The sequence below is a fragment of the Colius striatus genome, chromosome 16 (genome assembly GCF_028858725.1).
Source record: "Colius striatus isolate bColStr4 chromosome 16, bColStr4.1.hap1, whole genome shotgun sequence".
NCBI lineage: Eukaryota > Metazoa > Chordata > Aves > Coliiformes > Coliidae > Colius > Colius striatus.
The window spans coordinates 8,130,977-8,148,498 of NC_084774.1; the positions used below are offsets into that span (position 1 = coordinate 8,130,977).

The 17,522-nt window shown below is 62.9% G+C and overlaps 1 protein-coding gene across 4 annotated transcripts; it reads right to left on the reverse strand.

The window, feature by feature from the left end:
• Positions 1–3,063: 3,063 nt before the first annotated feature.
• On the reverse strand, positions 3,064–16,011 carry KIAA1755 (KIAA1755 ortholog). Of its 4 annotated transcripts, none has more exons than XM_062008841.1 (14): positions 15,864–16,011; positions 12,673–12,870; positions 10,297–11,587; positions 10,029–10,187; positions 9,358–9,481; positions 8,998–9,091; positions 8,181–8,267; positions 7,553–7,669; positions 7,236–7,334; positions 6,860–7,008; positions 6,045–6,183; positions 5,573–5,695; positions 4,727–4,918; positions 3,064–4,646 (listed from the first exon to the last, which is right to left on the reverse strand). In XM_062008841.1, the coding sequence occupies exons 1-14, from the start codon at positions 15,864–15,866 to the stop codon at positions 3,735–3,737; spliced, it is 3,687 nt and encodes a 1,228-aa protein (XP_061864825.1). In that variant the 5' UTR covers positions 15,867–16,011; the 3' UTR covers positions 3,064–3,734. The 4 variants fall into 4 exon arrangements, with proteins under 4 accessions (XP_061864825.1, XP_061864823.1, XP_061864824.1 ...); XM_062008839.1 differs by lacking the exon at positions 15,864–16,011 and adding an exon at positions 13,577–13,666; XM_062008840.1 differs by lacking the exon at positions 15,864–16,011 and adding an exon at positions 13,577–13,666 and having other exon boundaries at positions 7,572–7,669; positions 8,998–9,107.
• Positions 16,012–17,522: the final 1,511 nt, after the last annotated feature.

Here is a 17,522-nt window from a genome sequence, read left to right on the forward strand (position 1 = left end):
CTCTGCTGGGGTGAGCTCTGTAGCCCAGGTGCCTCTTTCCCTGCCTGCTTCTTCCTTCCTCTTGTGTCTGTCTCACTATAACTGGTAACTGAAGTGTCGTCCCTCATGTCCCCACGAGCTGCAGGGCAGGGCTTCATGAGAACTGTGCAGTGAGGAGGAAGGTTGCAGTCGCTCGGTCAGAGCTCCCTGCTCTGTGCCACAGCTTCCCCCATGGCCAGTGCCCTTACCCATCATCCCACTTGGTTTTGCCACCTTCTGCATCTTCACATTTATTACCTTTTCCTTTGGAAGAAAGTATTTCCCTGGGGCTGGTGGGGTTGCCCTCAGCAGGCTGCGCTGGCCACAGCCCCCTGGCACTGCTGGACACCCTGCAGCCCCACACTGACAGACACCCCTGGCACTGCCAAACACCCCTGGCACTGCCAAACACCCCTGGCACTGCTGAACACCCCTCAGCCCCACACTGTCAGACACCCCTGGCACTGCCAAACACCCCTGGCACTGCTGGACACCCCTCAGCCCCTGGCACTGCTGGACACCCCCTCAGCCTGTGACAAATGATTTTGTTGTTTCATGAGTGGGAAATAGACATTGATGAACTCCTGCACTTGCCTTTCCAGAAAGGTTATAGCTTAATTGGTCAGACTTGGGGTAATAAATTGTAGCGATAAGAAAATTGTTGCAGAATGCTGCAAAGCCAGTTTTTGGTAGGTGGCACCCAGCAGTGCCCACCCAGCAGTGGGGGCTGAGGATAGTGATGGTGAGCACAAGGCTCCTCTGAGGAAACACTTTGCCCTCCAGCCAGGGGCCTGAGTTCTGTTATCAGTTCATCTCAGGATTTGCAAAATATCCTTTTATTTTTCTTCCTTTTCTTTTGGAAAAAAGCCAACAACAGGAAAGCCATTGTTTGCTTTGTTCAGAACAATCTGAATCCCATCTGCTTTGAAAGATGATTCTGTTTCTCCATGGCAAGTGCTGCTCTCCCTAACCTACAAGCTACAGTTTCAAACGTCCCAGCTTTTTCCTGGCCCTGTCAGGCAGTGTGAGAGGGGGAAAAGGGCTCTTCCCAGCAGGGCAGAGGAGAGGGGACTGAGGATGTTCATGCTGCAGACATCCCTATTGCTGCTGCTTAAGAGTGGCCCTTTAGCAACTGCCCTGCCTCACAGGGTTTGCCCCAGCCCTGCTCACCACCATCAGCCCCCTGCTGAGGTGCAGCAAAAGAGGGGCTGGGTATGACCCCTGGCCAGGGACTGGTGCCCCTTGCTCTCTGTCTTGGCTCCCCCCAGAGTTTATTTCTTAACCCCCACGTCCAGGTCTTCCTGGATTTCCCTCAGGCTCCTCACAAGGCCTTGGGGCAGCCCATCCCCTCCCAGCCCGTCCTGGGGCAGGGCAGGAGCCCCTAGAGCCCGGCAGCCCGAGGGGAGGGGTGAGGGGGTCTCCTCTGCACAGCGGGATCCTGAGGCCAAAACCCTTCCAGGTGAGGTGAGGGGATGCTGAGACACAATCTGGCTTAGCTCCAGGTGTGATGATGATCAAGCAGCAGCCCAGTTTGAGAGCCTTTCCAAAGGGCTTCCAGGAAATTGGCTATGTAAACAGAAGTAAAAGAAACCCGCTGAGCACTGCTTTCATTTCGATGTGGAAGCTGAAACGGACCTTACTTGCCCCAGTTAAATAGAGAAGCAACTTCACATAGGGCTGTGAAGCCCAGGGCTTGGTCCCTCACAGGTTGGAGTCGATTCAGCCTCTGACCCTGTGTCACTGCTGGGGACGGTGCAGGGGAACAGCCAAATGCAGCCCAGCCTCTGAGGCACCGAGGTGTGAGCCCTGTTAGCAAGCACTTTGGAATCAATAGGGAGTTTTACTCGTGGCTGTCAGAGAGGTTTCATCTCCTGAATGATATGATGGAGCAAAGGAGATCCCACCCAGCCGCCAGCCCGTGTTCCCACAGCTCTGTCTGTCTACACCACAGCTGGAGGGCACTCAGGATTAATCAGAATAATCAGTCCCCAGAATGACAAAGCTACTGATGAGCATTTTTTGTCTTGTCACAGCCTGACAGTGCTGTGGCCCTGGGAGCACTGCAGGGCGATGAGTATCCGCCTCGGCTGGGAGTGGGAGATGCTCATGCAGCGACACAGCCTGGCAGCCTGCAGTGAGGGGTTCAGAGCTGACGATGGCATCACCCACCCGTTTCCACGCCATGTTCTTTCACTACTGGTATTCTCATTTCTCTTCCTCGCTCTTGTTCTTGCTGCCAGCAGAGCAGAAAATGGAGGGAGGGAACTCTCAGGCTTGGCTTTAAGTGCTTCTGGAGCTGGAAGAGACTGTTGGCCGCTGTGATGGGCTGGGCACTGTCCAGGTGAGCATGGCCACGCGTGCGGGGCTGGGGAGTGATGTGCTCACGGGGACATGGGGCAGGAGGAGCTGCATCCCTCTGCTCCTCCAGATTTCTGTGCTACCTCCTAAGACCAGCTGGGATGGGTCTTCTCTTCGTTAATGCTGCCGCTAATGAGCTGAGCAGGAGGAGAGTGGCACGGCAGGGGCAGTGGGACTGCAGCCTCCAGAGAGGAGCTCAGCGGGGCTTGGCTGGGGACTTGGCAAAAACAAAGCTGAGGGGGGTATGAGTGATGCTCCCAGGCACAGGGATGGGCACATGCCCTTTGCCCAGGCACAGCCCTGCACAGGGCCCTGAGCCACAACTGTGCTGTGGTAGGGACGAGGAGAGTGTTTTTCTGGAACAGCCTCTGTGTGAGATGTTGCTTTTCCTGTGCTCTCTTCATGAGCTCATGCTGAGCTGCCCAGGTGGTGGGCGGCACAGTCCCTGCCCCCTGCCAGGACAGCCGGTGTGGCTCGGTGGGATGTGCCCCTGGGGATGGCATTGGGTGTCCATCAGTGAGGTCATGCCCAGATCCCCAAGGCTTTGGGACAGCACGTTCCCAGCCAGGGGGGAGACTGGGCAGGGATGTGCCAGGGAGGGGAGGGGATGAGATAGGAGTGAGAACTGGAGACATTTCTTTTAACCCCAAAACAAAAGGGGGAGGGGAACAGGGGCAAGCCAACAGCAGTTTGAGCAGGACTGCCAGGGGGCAGGAGAGCCGGGCTGTGCTGCAGCCCGCGCAGGGGACGCGGGAGCCTGGTGTGGCAGCACCGGCTGCCCCTTGGCACGGGGCTGGGGCAGCTGGAGGGGAGCCTGGGCGAGGAGCTGGCCCCAGGCTCTGGGCATGACATGACTTTTGTTTCTGCTCCACGAGGACCGTGCCAGGCACTTCGCTTCAGGTTTATTAACATGAATCACGTTAGTCCCACGTTAACGAGCGCACACGGACGTCGTTGCTTGGCTGGAGCTGCAGCAGCGGCACAGGGACGGTGCGAGTGCCCGGCAGAGCGGGGCCAGGGCAGGACCCGCCGCCAGAAACGCCTCAGCACGGGGTTGTGCTCCCATGAGACACCCTGAGCGTGGCTGCAGGGAACCCTCAGCGCTGTCCCCAGCAAACCCGGCTCTTGAGGGGTAAAGGCACTTCAGGTGAGGATTGCTACACACCTAGTAGATTATTAATGAACCTGGTGAGGCTGGTGAGGGGGTTGCTGCCTTTACACAGCGGGGAGAGTGCTAAGTGTGGAGAGCTGAAGGATTCTGGGGTGGCAGGTTGGGCAGTGGGTGCCACTGTCCCACCTCTGAGTGACTGGGACTTCCACAACTGGACAGAAACAGCCCCAATGGGAAGGGTCTGGTTTTACTGGGCATTTGCTTTAGCTGGACTCTCGGTGTGGTGGTTCTCCAGGTAAACAATCTGGGGATGCTTTTCAGAGGAGCAAGGTGGTCTGGGACTCTGGAGGTCCCGGGGCAAAGGCAGGCTCGCTGCTGGGGCTTCTTCCGCGCAGTTCTGTGAGTCTGAGTCTTCAGAGGAGAAACTGCTCTGGCTGGAAACCTGGAAGTACTGGGTGGCTTCTGCCCACTTGTCTGCAGACAGCCCCTGCATGCCGGGGGCTGAGACAGTCCCGTGACACAGCGGGTCAGCCCCTGGGACACGTGCCCAGGGAGGCAGGGTGAGGGGCTGCCTCTGAGGGGGCTGCTGGCGCTCCTGGGCGAGCTGTCCTGCAGCTCTGGGGCAGGCTCCAGGCTCGGCTTGTGGGTGGGAGGTGTCGGCAGAGACGTGGCAGTGCCAGGCAGGTTCACCCTCCGGCCCCTGAGAGCAGCGGGGCTGCGGGGAGCTCGGCTGTCCTGGCCCCCCGGCACTGGGCTCCGGCTGCTCCACTGCCCCCCGGCCACCCGGCTTGGCTGGCTCGGGGCTGGCGGCTGCTCTGCAGACTGAGGCTTCCTTGCCAGGGGCTGTGGACCCCGAGCCAGGGGGGCTGAAGGCATCTCCCTGCCCGTCGGCTCGCGCTCCCCAGGCCTCCTGCAGCTCTGCCAGCATCTCCTCCAGGATCTGGCGCGTGTCCTGGTACCTGTGCCGCGCCTCCGCCCAGGCTGCCAGCCCTCGGCTGCTCTGCATCCTGCGCACCTGACCCTTCAGCTCCTGCAGCTTCTCCAGGGCCAACTCCACCGACAGCTTCTGGAAGGAGCTCTGCAGGCACTGCAGCGCCTGTCCCTCCCCGTGCCTGCCCCGGCCCGAGCGCTGCCTGCAGTCCAGCTTCAGCCCCGCGATCTGGGAGAGAGGCGAGGGCAGGTGCTGTGAGGGCTGCGCGGGCAGCAGCGGGCGCTGCAGGAGGAGACCGCAGCACTCACCTTGCTGGAGAAGCGGCCGAGCTCCTGCAGCAGCTCCCGCTCCGTCTGCCGCCGCTCCACCTGCCTGGAGAAGCTCATCAGCTTCGTCTGGAACAGGGCTGCGGCCGCCTGGAAGGGATCAGCCTCGGGGAAAGCCGCGTCTCGGACCTGGGCCGCCTGCTGACACAGCGCCAGGCCGTGCCGGTACTGAGCCTGCAGGGACGGCAGAAGGGAACAGCTCCAGGCTTGGGGACACGTGTGGGGGTCAGGCTGTGCAGGGCAGTGCTCAGCATCCTCATCCAAGCTACATGGGAAACGGTTCTGAGCAAGTGACAAGAATGGGGAATCCCCAACTCTCTGCCTTGGCTCAGCTCATTATGCACCGTCCTGCCCTAGTTGGTGTCACCTTGCTTCATCCTCTCTGTGGTGCACAGAACTAAGGGGCCTCCATATCTAGAGCCATGGGAGGAACAAAACCTTGTCACCACGTTATTTGTTGTCTGATGGACATCCAGGCTCTGCAGCCTGTGGAAGGAATGGAGCTGGAAGGATGGAGCACGGGAGGGATAACGGCAGCCCCAGCCTGAAGTGCATCAAGGAGCTGTGGAACTGTCCCCCTCACCAGAGCAGGAAGGCCCAAAGGCCCTGGCACATCTGGGCTTGAAAACTGGAGCATCACCCAGCCAGCCTGGGGACACAGCTTTACCCAGAAGCCTCACTCCAAACCTGGGGGATTTGAGCTGATTGTATCAGACTTTGTAACGATGTTAGAACATGTTTGGTTTCTGCTGAGCACCAGGCAGGAGCTGGAGCCCCCTGGCAGCAGCACCCCAGGGATGCCTCACAAACAGTCCCCTCCCAACATACTGTTGCCTGGACCAGGAACTCATCAAACTGCTCAGCAGAGCTCTGGAAGCTGCTGGGGCTCTGCTCCTCTGCACCCAACTCCTGCAGCCGTGCTGCTGCCTCCCCGTCCAGCCAGACCCCCAGCTGCAAGAGAGAGCAGGGCATAGGGTCAGGCAGCACCAGAAGTGGCACCAGCACTTCCACAGCACCTCCCTTTCCTTCCCTTCCCTGCCCTTCCCTGCCCAGGGTGTCTCATCCCACCCCATCCCATCCCACCCCATCCCATCCCACCCCACCCCATCCCACCCCAGGCGCAGTCACGCACAGTTGTCCCATAACTGAAATCAAAGCACCAGGAATCCTGTTATTCTTTGGGCTTCCTTCATCTTCAAAAACTGAGGAAACGTGCCCAAAACGCTCAGCTGTGGGAACACCACCGAGGGCAACCTCAGCGTGCTGCACCCCGAGCAGCACACAGGGACCCCACACTCACCTTGCTGAACTCGGCCTCGAGCTCCCGGATCTTTTGGAGGAACTCCAGGTGCTCCAGGCAGCTGTTGGACTGGGACACCAGGTCGTGAAGCTCTTCCTCCAGCTGGCTGTAGAGCCCCTCAGCCTCCTCCATGCTGGCCCTGGCAGTCAGGGAGCAGGGGGCCCGTCAGCACCAGTGCTGCTGGGGGAGCTGCCGGCTCTGGCAGGCAGGAGCCTCGGGATGAGGCAGCTCCCTGGAAGTGGGTGCTGGCATGTGGTCATGCGGGCAGCCAGGAGCCAAGGGAGCAGATGGGCAATGACCCAACGAGTGCTGGCTGGCCCAGACAGGAGACACCCAAGAGACCTCATGAACCCTCAGAGCCCACCCAGGACATGAGGACGCTCCCAGTGGGCTCCGGGCCCTGCATGTGCCCACGGAGCAAGGGGATGGCAGGGACCCCAGGATGGTTGGCAGCCAGTGCAGCCCAGCCCAGGGGCTCCAGAGCTGCCTGTGTGTGTGGGCTGTGGCCGAGCGTGGCGGCGTTGGACCATTGCAGCGTGGCCGGAGCAGCGCAGCACCGCCGGGGCTTGGCCCCATCTAGTGGCTTTGCCTCAGCCCAGCCCTGGGCTCGCTGCCAGCTGTGCTGAGCAGCCCTGGAGCCTGGCCCTGGGGCAGGAGACTCCCAGGCACCTGGGGAACCTTCCCCTGCCCAGGAGAGGGGAAATCCTGCAAAGGGCTGTCAGCTCGTGCTGTGGGGACCAGGCTGTTCCCGGGGAGGTGGCTCTGTCGGCCAGGGCAGGAGGCCGGGAGTCCCCGGCACAGCCACATCCTCCTACCTGACGTGTGCCGAGGCGCGGAGCCGTGCAGCCTCCCTGCGCAGCCGGGCCAGCACGGCCCCTGCCTCCCGCTGCGCCTGCACCAGCTGCGGGTCGCTCAGCACCCTCCGCATCAGCTCCCGGTGCCTCGCGATGCAGGCGGCCGCATCCTGCAGAGAGAGGGGCAGACACTGCTCACCTGGCAGCTCCCAGGCTGGTGCAGGACCAGCACCTAGAGCTGCACCCTGAGGGACGAGCAAAGGGACCCACGGCCCACCCCACAGCCAGGAGAGCTGGTCTAGGAGTGGCTGCACTGAGGTTTGGAGAGGTGCAGTGAAATGTCTGTGTGCTGTGCTGCAGATGAGCTCTTTGGAAAGCTCTGTGCCCTGCACCCTACCTGTGTCCCTGCCAGCGCATCGGTGCTCCGCAGCTCCTGGATGCAGCTCTGCAGCAGCTCTGATGCCCGCCTGAGGCTGGCTGAGAAGGGATGCAGCTTCTGCAGGTGAGATGCACAGTGGGTCAGTGCGGCTGTGGTGGCTGGGCAGGCAGTGGGGTGGGAGGGCTGCCTGCCTGGGAGGAGGAGCAGGAGAAGTGCTAGGCCAGAGCAGGGAATAACTGTGTGGCACCGGGTTAAAGCTGAAGAGGAAGGGAGTGTGGAGGTGGACAGTTAAAGCCAGGAGGTGAGGTGATGGCTAACAGTGTGATAACAGACACCTGGAAGAATTGAACCCACTCGCCGTGGCAGTAGGGGAAGGTGCCATCCAGCTCCTGGGGCAGCTGGGAGCTGTCGACGTAGCGGCCCAGAGCCTTCAGCGATGCCAGGGTCTCCACCTGTGGGACATGGGGCTCGTGAGGAAACAGAAACCTGCCCAGGGATGGCCTGAAGCAGGGGGCACAGCCCTGCCCTGCCCGTTCACAGCCCTGATCAGAGCATCTGCCAGCAGCTCTGTGTCTGGGTGCATGGGAGATCACTGCAAGAACCTGCCACGACAGCCAAGCTGGGTGATCAAGCTCAGTAATACTTCACAATGTATTAAACTGAGCAGCACTGAAAGAACACTAAACCCTTTCCAGTTTAGATTGATTATCCCTGTGTCTGGCCACTGGAGGTGAAGGAGAAGCACTTGGCTGCCCTGGGGCAGCCTTCAGCTGCCTGCACAGCCCAGCAAGCCCGAGGGCCAGGGGACCTGGCCCAGCGAGGTGCTGCTGTGCCTGGGGTCCCTGAGCAGGGAAAATGGGGTCTCCAGGTGAGGGGATGGAGGGTCCCCCAAAGCAGAAGGTCCCTTTCAGTCTGGGTCAGCTCTTCCCACAGGAGACAACATGAAGACAGGGACGAGCTCACCTGCACCCCAGGCAGCTTCTCGCGGTGGGTGACCAGCTCCTTCTCGGCCAGCAGCAGCACAGTGTGCACACAGCCCGGCGAGACGCTCTGCGGGAAGCAGGGAAGAGTCACCGTGACAGAACCCACCTGCAGCCCTCATGGTACCCACACCCCTTGGGACAGTGCAGAATGCTCCCACCACTCTGCTGCAGCACCAGCATGGAAACGCTGCCAGGGCCATCAGCTACTGCAGAGCCAGTTGCAGGTGAGCTCAGTTATCGGGATGCTGAAGGGGTTTAGGGCATGCTGTGCGTGGCAGTGGGGCTGAGGGCAGATCCTGGGGGCTGGGAAGGACCCTTCAGTCCCAAACCATCACTGCCTCCAGTCCCAAACTGTTGGTGCCTTGAGGCTGGTGCTCAAGAGGCTGGGGAGACACAGGCACTGCATGAGCTGGGTTTAGGGGCTGGGGGAAGCGAGCTCTTTGTGCCCTGTTGGAGGTTGGTTTGTGATGCTGCAGGTGTGACCAGAAACTGGAGGTTTATCACTGATTTTGGGAGCTACAGGGAGCTGGGGTGGCTCCTGGGGAGGATGCAGCAAGAGGGATCAGCACATTGCGTTGCAGCCACAGGCAGAGCTGATCCCCACCACAACACTGATGGGTAAAACCCTCGAGCGAGGCAAAAACCATGTGGGCTGCCAGAGAGGCCGCTGCCAGCCTGGGCATCACACTGCACGGCAGGCACAGGGAGGCTCTGAGGGACCTCAGAGGGCAGCAGCACTCTCTGCCAGGCAGAGCCCCCGGCGTGTCCGTGGCACGGGCACACACAGCCCCATGTACCTGGGCAGAGCGCAGGGCTGGGAACAGGGCGGCAGCGGGCGGCTGCTTCCTGGCATCCACCACGACGGTCACCCCGCTGTCCTTGGCGTCTCGCCTGCCAGGGGGAAGCACTGTAAGCAGGGAGCAGGTTGTGCTGGGTGGATGTGGCACAGCAGGGGGGTCCCTCCCCTCGGGCAGGACCTGCTCGAAGCCCCATCCCATGGCTCCATGCCCACGGGGTGGCTGCAGGCAGGACTATGGACACAGTGGGGACATGCAGGATGTGCCCACACCACCATCCCAGCTTGGCCTGGGGGCTGCCTGGGACCCCCGAGCTGGGAAGCAGCCAGAGGGTCTCTGTCAGTTCCTCCTGGCCCTTACCTGGGGAGGGAGCAGAGGCAGAGGATGAGCCTCGCCAGCTCAGCGGCTGAGCACCACGTGGCCCCCCAGGCACTGCCGCTGGTGGTCACCACGAGGAGGCTCCTGCCCAGTCTGTCCAAGCTCCCTGCGGAGAAAAGGGTGAGTGACCCCCAGCAGCCCCCCCGAGGGGCCAGGGCTCCCTACAGCCAAACCACTGCTGGGGCTGTGGGAGTGGGCTCTGCCCTGGCTCAGGGGGCTCAGCCCAGGTTAATACTGTGTGGCCATGGTGGTGTGCAGCCCCCTGCAGTGGCTGTGCCAGCCCACAAGGGCTCTGGGCATCAGCCTGGAAATGCCACAGGAGTGGAGCTGCTGGGGATGCTTTTCCTGACAAAAAGATTGGTTTTGTCACTGTTTTTCAGCTCTTGGGAAGAGGAAGAAGCCAAACATTTAGTGTTTGGCAGCTAAAAGCAGAAGGGCTTCACTGGTGAGGAATGGTGTGGGAGGGCTCGGTGCAGCTGGGGCCGGGGCAGCTGCTCAGGCTGCCTGCTTGGCTTTATGCTTTTGCAGTTTTTTGCCCAAATGAGTAGAAATGTTCTGCTTGGGGGCTTCCTGGTCTCCAGCAATGCCCTGAAACCTCCCTCCAGCAGCGCGGTGCTGTCCCTCAGAGGCCTGTCCCTGTGCCCCCGCGGTACCTGGCAGCGACACGATGCCTGAGCGCAGCAGCCCGGCGTGCAGGTCCCGCCAGGCCGGCGGCTCCCGGCCAGGGCTGCCAGAGCCGGCTGCTGAGGGACTGCTCTGGCAGCCGGTGCTCTCCAGGGACCGTTGCTCTGCAGTGGCTGCTGCATCCGTACCTGCCCGTGGGGACAGAAGAGAGCAGAGCTGGCGACAGGCAACGAGGCACAGAAGTGCCAGAGCCCCCGCAGAGCCCGGGCAGGTGCCACAGCTCTGGTTGTGTGGTACCTTTCCCGGCTGGCTTGGCTCTGCCCATCCTGGGTGAGTAGATGGCAGACATCTTCTTCCAGGCCCCTTCGTGCTGGCTCGTGGCTTTTTCCTCCCCAGGGGCCGCCCCGAGCCGTGAGCCCTTCAGGAAGGAGAACTTGTGGCTGGAGCCGGTGGGGAGCCGGGGGCTGCCCTGCCGTGCCAGCGCCTCTGCCTGCAGCCTGGGACTCGCTCGGCGGGGGCGGCGGGCAGGGAGCGTGGGGCTGCCAGCCCCCGTCCCGTGCTGCACGGGGGTCTCACAGCCGGTGGTGGGGGGTGGCTCGGGGCCGGGGCCGTCTGGCTCCTCCAGGATAGCTGCCATCAGCCCAGGGCCAAAGCTGACTGGGTTCTGCAGTGCGGCCAGGTAGGAGTCGCGGTGGTGGCACCGCGGGCCGTGTGGCCCCAGGTCCTGGCTCAGCTTCCTCCCCTGGCACGGGGGGCAGGGATTGTCCTCCGAGCCCGACTCCCCCACACAGGGCCAGGCGTCTGCCCCAGAGCCCCCGTTCGCCCAGGGCAGCGTCGCCTTGGCCCCAGCCCCCGCTGGGCAGGCAGGTGGCAGGGACCTGGCCAGAAGGTCCAGCTGCTCCTGCGAGAGCTCCAGCAGATCCACGTACTCCCCCTCCAGGTTCTGGCTGATGATCTCGTAGAGGCTGGGCACGGCCAGCATGGCTGGCTCCTTCCGTGGGCCAGCCTGGTCCACCTTGATCAGCCCGGGGTACCTCCCCTGGTTCGACTTCCGAGAGGTGACCTTGCAGCCCGGGATGGTGCCCGTGACGGTGCTGCGGGGCACCGGGGCTGTGCCGTGGGACACGGCTGCACCGGCGGCTGCGGGCTCGGGCTCGGGCTGGGGCTGGGGCTCGGGGCCGTGCCAGGTGCCTGTGGACGCACCGTCAGCTCCAGCCCTGGGCTTGTCGATGAACTCCGGCGTGGCGATGCTGCTCCACGGCAGCGCGGCGATGCCGTTCTCGGTGGCCACCAGGCAGGAGCGCAGGGGCACCCCGGCGCTGCCGCTGTTGATCTCCTCCAGCCACTCGTTGGTGAAGAGCAGCGCGTAGGCGGCCTCGGGCACCGGCGTCTCCTCCACTGTGTGCAGGTCGCAGGAGAGGTGCTTCACCGTGATCCGCGCAGAGTGCTCCTCACAGGGCTCCGCCTGCAGGTAGAAGTCGCCGGGGCGCAGCAGCAGCGGGTTGAGCGGCGCGAGGTGGACAACCACTTTCTCATGAAGACACAAGGGCCAGCCCTCATGGAGAAAGATGCAGTTAAAGTAAGGAGCCTGGAAGGGAGAACACAGCGTGTGAGTGACAGCCCCAGGCTGCTCCGTCACCTCCCAGCTGGCCCCGCGCCTCCCACGGTGGGAACTGCAGGGCCTGGTGACCTGGCAGGATGTCCCAAGGCAGAGACACAGCGGGGTCCTGCAGGCTGACCCCGAGCCCTCAGCCGTTCCCAGGGTGCTGAGTGCTGCCCACGTGCTAACGGAGGGGAAATCCCCTCTGGAGCCTCTCCAGGGGCAGGACATGGTGAACCGGGATTCCCCCCACCCCTATCGCAGGGACAGCCTGTGCCAGGCTCCGTGCTGGGGCTGCCATGGGCACACCACGGGCACGGAGCGGGACATGCAGGGCAGGGCTGTGCAGGGTGTCACACGGGGCTGCCATGGGGAGCTGGGCACACCACGGGCACGGAGCGGGACACGCAGGGCAGGGCTGTGCAGGGTGTCACACGGGGCTGCCATGGGGAGCTGGGCACACCACGGGCACGGAGCGGGACATGCAGGGCAGGGCTGTGCAGGGTGTCACACGGGGCTGCCATGGGGAGCTGGGCACACCACGGGCACGGAGCGGGACACGCAGGGCAGGGCTGTGCAGGGTGTCACACGGGGCTGCCATGGGGAGCTGGGCACACCACGGGCACGGAGCGGGACACGCAGGGCAGGGCTGTGCAGGGTGTCACACGGGGCTGCCATGGGGAGCTGGGCACACCACGGGCACGGAGCGGGACACGCAGGGCTGTGCAGGGTGTCACACGGGGCTGCCATGGGGAGCTGGGCACACCACGGGCACGGAGCGGGACACGCAGGGCAGGGCTGTGCAGGGTGTCACACGGGGCTGCCATGGGGAGCTGGGCACACCACGGGCACGGAGCGGGACACGCAGGGCAGGGCTGTGCAGGGTGTCACACGGGGCTGCTGGGGGGAGCTGGGCACACCACGGGCATGGAGCGGGACACGCAGGGCAGGGCTGTGCAGGGTGTCACACGGGGCTGCTGGGGGGAGCTGGGCACACCACGGGCACGGAGCGGGACACGCAGGGCTGTGCAGGGTGTCACATGGGGCAGCCCTGGGCGGGTGCGGGGGCTTACACAGGCTGCCTGCCGCACGTGCTCAAAGAGGCGCTTGGCTGGGATGAGGAACTGGAGCAGGCAGCAGAGCCCATCGCCGCGGTAGCTGGTCTCCAGCAGCCGGAACACCTGGCCCAGGACCGTGGGGGCCGTGGCTTCGAAGGGAGGGTAGAGAGCCTGGAGAGCACTCTGCACCGCTGCATCCAGCGACCCGGCGTCCTGCGGACAGAAAGGCTCAGTGGTGAGGAGAGCAACCCTGCAGTGGGACATCATCCCTCCCCACAGAGCCTGTGCCCACCATCAGGACTCTGTCCCTTCCCACAGAGCCTGTGCCCACTGTCAAGACTCTGTCCCTCCCCACAGAGCCTGTGCCCACCATCCCACGCTGTGCCGTGCCTCTGCCGGGTCCCTGCCATGCCCACGCTGGCAACACGCCCAGCTCAGGGGCTCCAAATCTTCCTGGGCTAGCAACGGGGGAGGAATCGGCTGCAGAGGAGCACAGCAAGCGCTGTGCAGCTGGGGCATGAGCACGGCCAGGGCCAGTTCCCAGCACTGGGCTGTGGTTTAAGCAGCCTGGGATGAGGCCGGGCTGGGGCTTGGGACACTGGCTGTGCGGAGGAGGAGCCGCAGCAGCCAAGGGGTTAAGCAGAGGCAGACAGAGCGTGGGGATGGGATGTGCTGGGCTCAGCCTGGCTGCTGTGGGAATGCAGCAGATGGGAGGAAGGACAAACATCTGAAGATAGATAGTTTTGGTTCAGACTCATCACTGCACTCGCTGAACTCAACATCAGTCCTCTGAGTGCTTTCTGTGAAGCGCTGGCAGGTCACAGCCCCCTGCCCTGCAGAGCATGGTGTGGGACAGCTCTGCCAGCCACAGGGTACTGAGGAGCCTCATGCTCTGCCCCTGCCTGAGCTGAGCCCTCACCTGGGGCTGCATTCCCAGATTTCACAGCAGAGAGCTGCCACAGGGATGGGCATCCTCAGGCAGCCATGGCTCCTGCACGGGCACCTGGGGGGTCAGGTGGGATTAGCTGAAGGTAGGTATTAATTTCAGATGGCTAATCCTTGGCCTGGGAGCCCAAACAGAGACAAAGTCGCTTCAGTTAATTCATCTTAATTAGCTTTAATGCGCTTTAGCTAAAGCACTTTGCAGTCACGGTTTGGTTAATTCTTCTTGACTTTATCTCCACACAGGGATCCCTGGCCCTTGGGCCTGGCAGGAGAAGCCACAGGACCTGGGCAGAGCAGGAGGAGAGCAAGCTCTTTCTCAGGGCCCTGATCTACGTGTGTGTTCCCCTGCCAGCCTTTCTGCCACCGGACCACTGGTCTTCTCATGCTTGTTCGTACTTTACACAACTCTTAAGGACAGAAGACCTTGCTCTGGAAAAGCCCTGCTGCAGAGTAAAGCCCAGCTCTCCACTCTGCCCACTGCAGCCACTCGCTCCTGGGTGCCAAGCATGGCCAGGAACCCACCACTGCCCTGCTTGGCACCGCCAGGAACCCACCACTGCCCTGCCTGGCACTGCCAGGTACCCACCACTGTCCTGCCTGACACTGCCGAGCACAGCCAGGCACCTACCACCACCACTGCCCTGCCTGGCTCCTTCCCTGCCCCAGCACAGGGGTGAGGAGCCAATGTCTGCAACGGGCCACGAGAGATGAGCCTGTGCCTGTCCTGCCTGTGCTTGCCTTCGCCAGAGCCTGCTGCCCAGAGTCACCCTTGCACAGCCCTGGCACATTCCAAAACCAGCTCTCTTGAAACTGAAGTAAACTCCTAAACTTACCAAAGCTTTCTAAACTTACTGTATGAGCTCACACAGGATTGAAAACAGAAAGAGAAGCCGTGTCCCCTGAGCCCGGGGCTGTGGGGCTCTGCTCCGGGGAGGCTGCACCACCGGGTGATGGGCAGCCCCAAACCCAGCTGTTCGCCAGCTCAGCCTTGCTGGTGGATCCTTCCAGCAACCCTGTCCCACACCACCCTCCCAAACCAGAGCAGCCTCCCCTGGCTGCAGCACCCTCAGCCCAGCCCGGGCCAGTCCTACACCCTGGGGAGAAACAACCGGAGTTGGGGTAAACCACCTTGGATAAACTCGGGGTGCTGGGGAGGGGCCAGCCCTGCTGCTGGGGGATGAGGGAAACCCTTCCAAATCACCACCAACAGCTCATGGCAAAGGGCTGCGCCAGAGGATGGAGAGACAGTAAACAATGTCAGTGGAATCAAGCGCCCGGGACTGCATCCAGCAGCGGGGAGCCAGCGCTGGGACAGAACCATGGGCTGATGGAGGCACCAGGCAGCCTGTGCTGTGTGTCCTGTGCTGGGGAAGTTTGGCCTGGAAGGACTCAAAATGTTTTTGCTGAGTATCACAAAGCATTTTATCACTGGGGGAGGGTTTTGGGGCAGCCCCAGCGCAGCAGCTCCTCGTTTGCAGGAGAGGCCGAGGCTGGGCTGGCCGGGGAACCAACAGAGCGGCTGATGAGCCCCAGCCCCTGATGAGCCCCAGCCCCTGCCCTGAAACAAAAGGCTGAGGGAGCACAAGGAGATTTACATTTGCAAAGCCATTTCCTTTTCAGTAAGCCAAAGTGCTGTTAAACAGAGATTGGTATTTCTCCCCCATACCCATAACTTTTTAAGTGGTTTACACCACTAAGTTCGGATGAGCTTTGGTGTTTTGGTGCTGTAAAGTTGTCCAACTCGTACCCAAAGCCACAGAGTGACTCAGATCCATCTCCTTCCTCCCTCCTGCTCAGGAAGGAGGGAGGTTTGAGCGCCAGCACCAGCCCGGAATAACAATTCCTCTCTCTCTCCTGCAACTCTCTGGCTGTCGGCAGCTTTGGCAGGACACGCCGTGGTCGCTAACGAGCAGCCCCAGCGCTCGGCGCAGCATCGCCCGGGAGCCCGGGGCAACGGCGCCCGGCGGCTGCGGCCACCGCCGAGGCGACCGGCCCCGGCACGGATCCGGCGGGGGTCCCGTCCCCGCGCCCAGCCACGATTCCCGCAGCGGCACCCCCTTGCCGCACGCCGTCCCCCCGCCAGGCTCCGCGGGGGAAGCTGAAGCACCGCGGGCGGCAGCCCCGCACGCGCCCGCCCCGCACCCTCCCGCCCGCCCCCGGCCCCGCGCCCAGCGCCCACCCGGCGCTCGGGACGGCCGGCGGTCGCGGGGGCTCTCGGGGCCACCGGCGAGCGGAAAGGAGAGGAAAGCAGAAGGAATTACCATGATAGTGGGAAGTGGCCGAGGGGCCGGGGAGGGCCCGTGGCACCAGCGCTCCCTTCCCGGGGCCGGGCGCTGCCCCACCGCCCCGCCACCGCTCCGCGGGCGGCAGCCCCGGCCCCCGGCCCCGCCGGGCTCCCTCCGCCGCGCCTCCTCCGGGGGAGAGAGTAAAAAAAAGCAGGGGAAAAAAGAAAGAAAAGGCGAAGAAAGAGCGAGGGCGGCGGGGCGGGCCGGGGGAGGGGGCTGGCGGGGGCGGCTCGGCGAGCGCCCGGCTCCGCGCCCGCGACAGCCGCCGGACCGGCACCGGGACCGGCACCGGCACCGGGACCAGCACCGGCACCGGGACCAGCATCGGGGTCGGGACCGGCACCGGCACCGGCCCGGGACCTGCCCGCCGGGGGAGCGGCCGCCGTGTGTTCCCGAGGCAGCGGCTCCTCCCGGGGAGCTCCCGCCGCTGCCCCCCGGGGGATCGGGGGCTGCATGTGCAAGACCCCTGGGGAAATGAAGCCCCTTGGGGGTGGCGGCAGCCGCCGGTGGGTGCCGGCCCCGGGACGGGCAGAGCTGCGTGTGCGGTGCGTGTGCGGCTGCTGAGGCGGCGATGGAACCATCAGGGCTGGTCTGTGTTCAAAACAGAGTCCTTAGCACGGCTCAGAGCTCCCATTTCTGAGCTGGTGTAGAAGCACAGCAGCAGAAGTGTCTCTTAAAGCTCTTTGGGCCGTTTCAATGATGGAAAGTACCTAGTTGAAAGAATTGTGTGATTTAGCAACTAGAAGCTGTACAAAAACAAACGGTGCAAGAGCCAAAGCCACAGATTTCGTCTGGCCTAATGCAAACCACAGCACAGCACTTCCATCCCCAGGCACGGCACCCAGAGCTTTGGGACCCCCTGCTCTGCGCTCAGGCTGAAGCCATTGCCACTGCTGTGTTTGTGGGCACAGGCTCAAGGATGGGCTGGGGGACAGGGCCAGAGCCAGGGAGATGGCCAGGACGTGGGCTGGGAGCCGCCAGGGCTGTCTGGATAACGAACATTTGTCCCAGGATGAGTGAGCAGCCAAAGGACACGCTGTGCAAACAAGCTGAGGCTGGAGGAGGTACAGCTGGGCTGCTGGCTTGTTGGGAGGGAGGACGGCGCCAGGGAGGGCTTTGCAGTTGCTTCCCATTTCCTTGGGAGCTAGTGAGAGCCTTTTTGTGCCGGCACAGATCACAAGTGCTGCGAGGGCTCAGGCCCCAGCAGTTGTGCAGGGTGGTCAGAGGCTGGGCTGGGGGCCAGGAGCACCCGGCTGCAGACCCCCAGGCACTACCTCAGCTCTGCAGAGCTGGCCTTTGGCTCAACCTGGGTCCAAGCCATCTGCCCAGGATGCCTAATTGCAAACTGGGGCCTGCTGGGCCAGCTCCTCCCTTCCCCACCAGCAGCCAATTGCTCCTTAAACTGCATTAGTTCACATACTCTCCATCAGCCTTTTTATAGCTTCCCTGAGAGCAAGGGGAGCATGAGCTCATGCTCTGACCTTCTTTAATTGCATGGTTACCTCTGAAATGAGCCCAAGAACGTGACAGGCAGCAGGGCTGGGTGAGGAGGCTGTAGGTGGGCAGGAAGGCAGCACGGCTGACCCCGGTCCCACACCAGCAGGTAGGATCCCTCTGTGGCACCGGTGAGCAGGA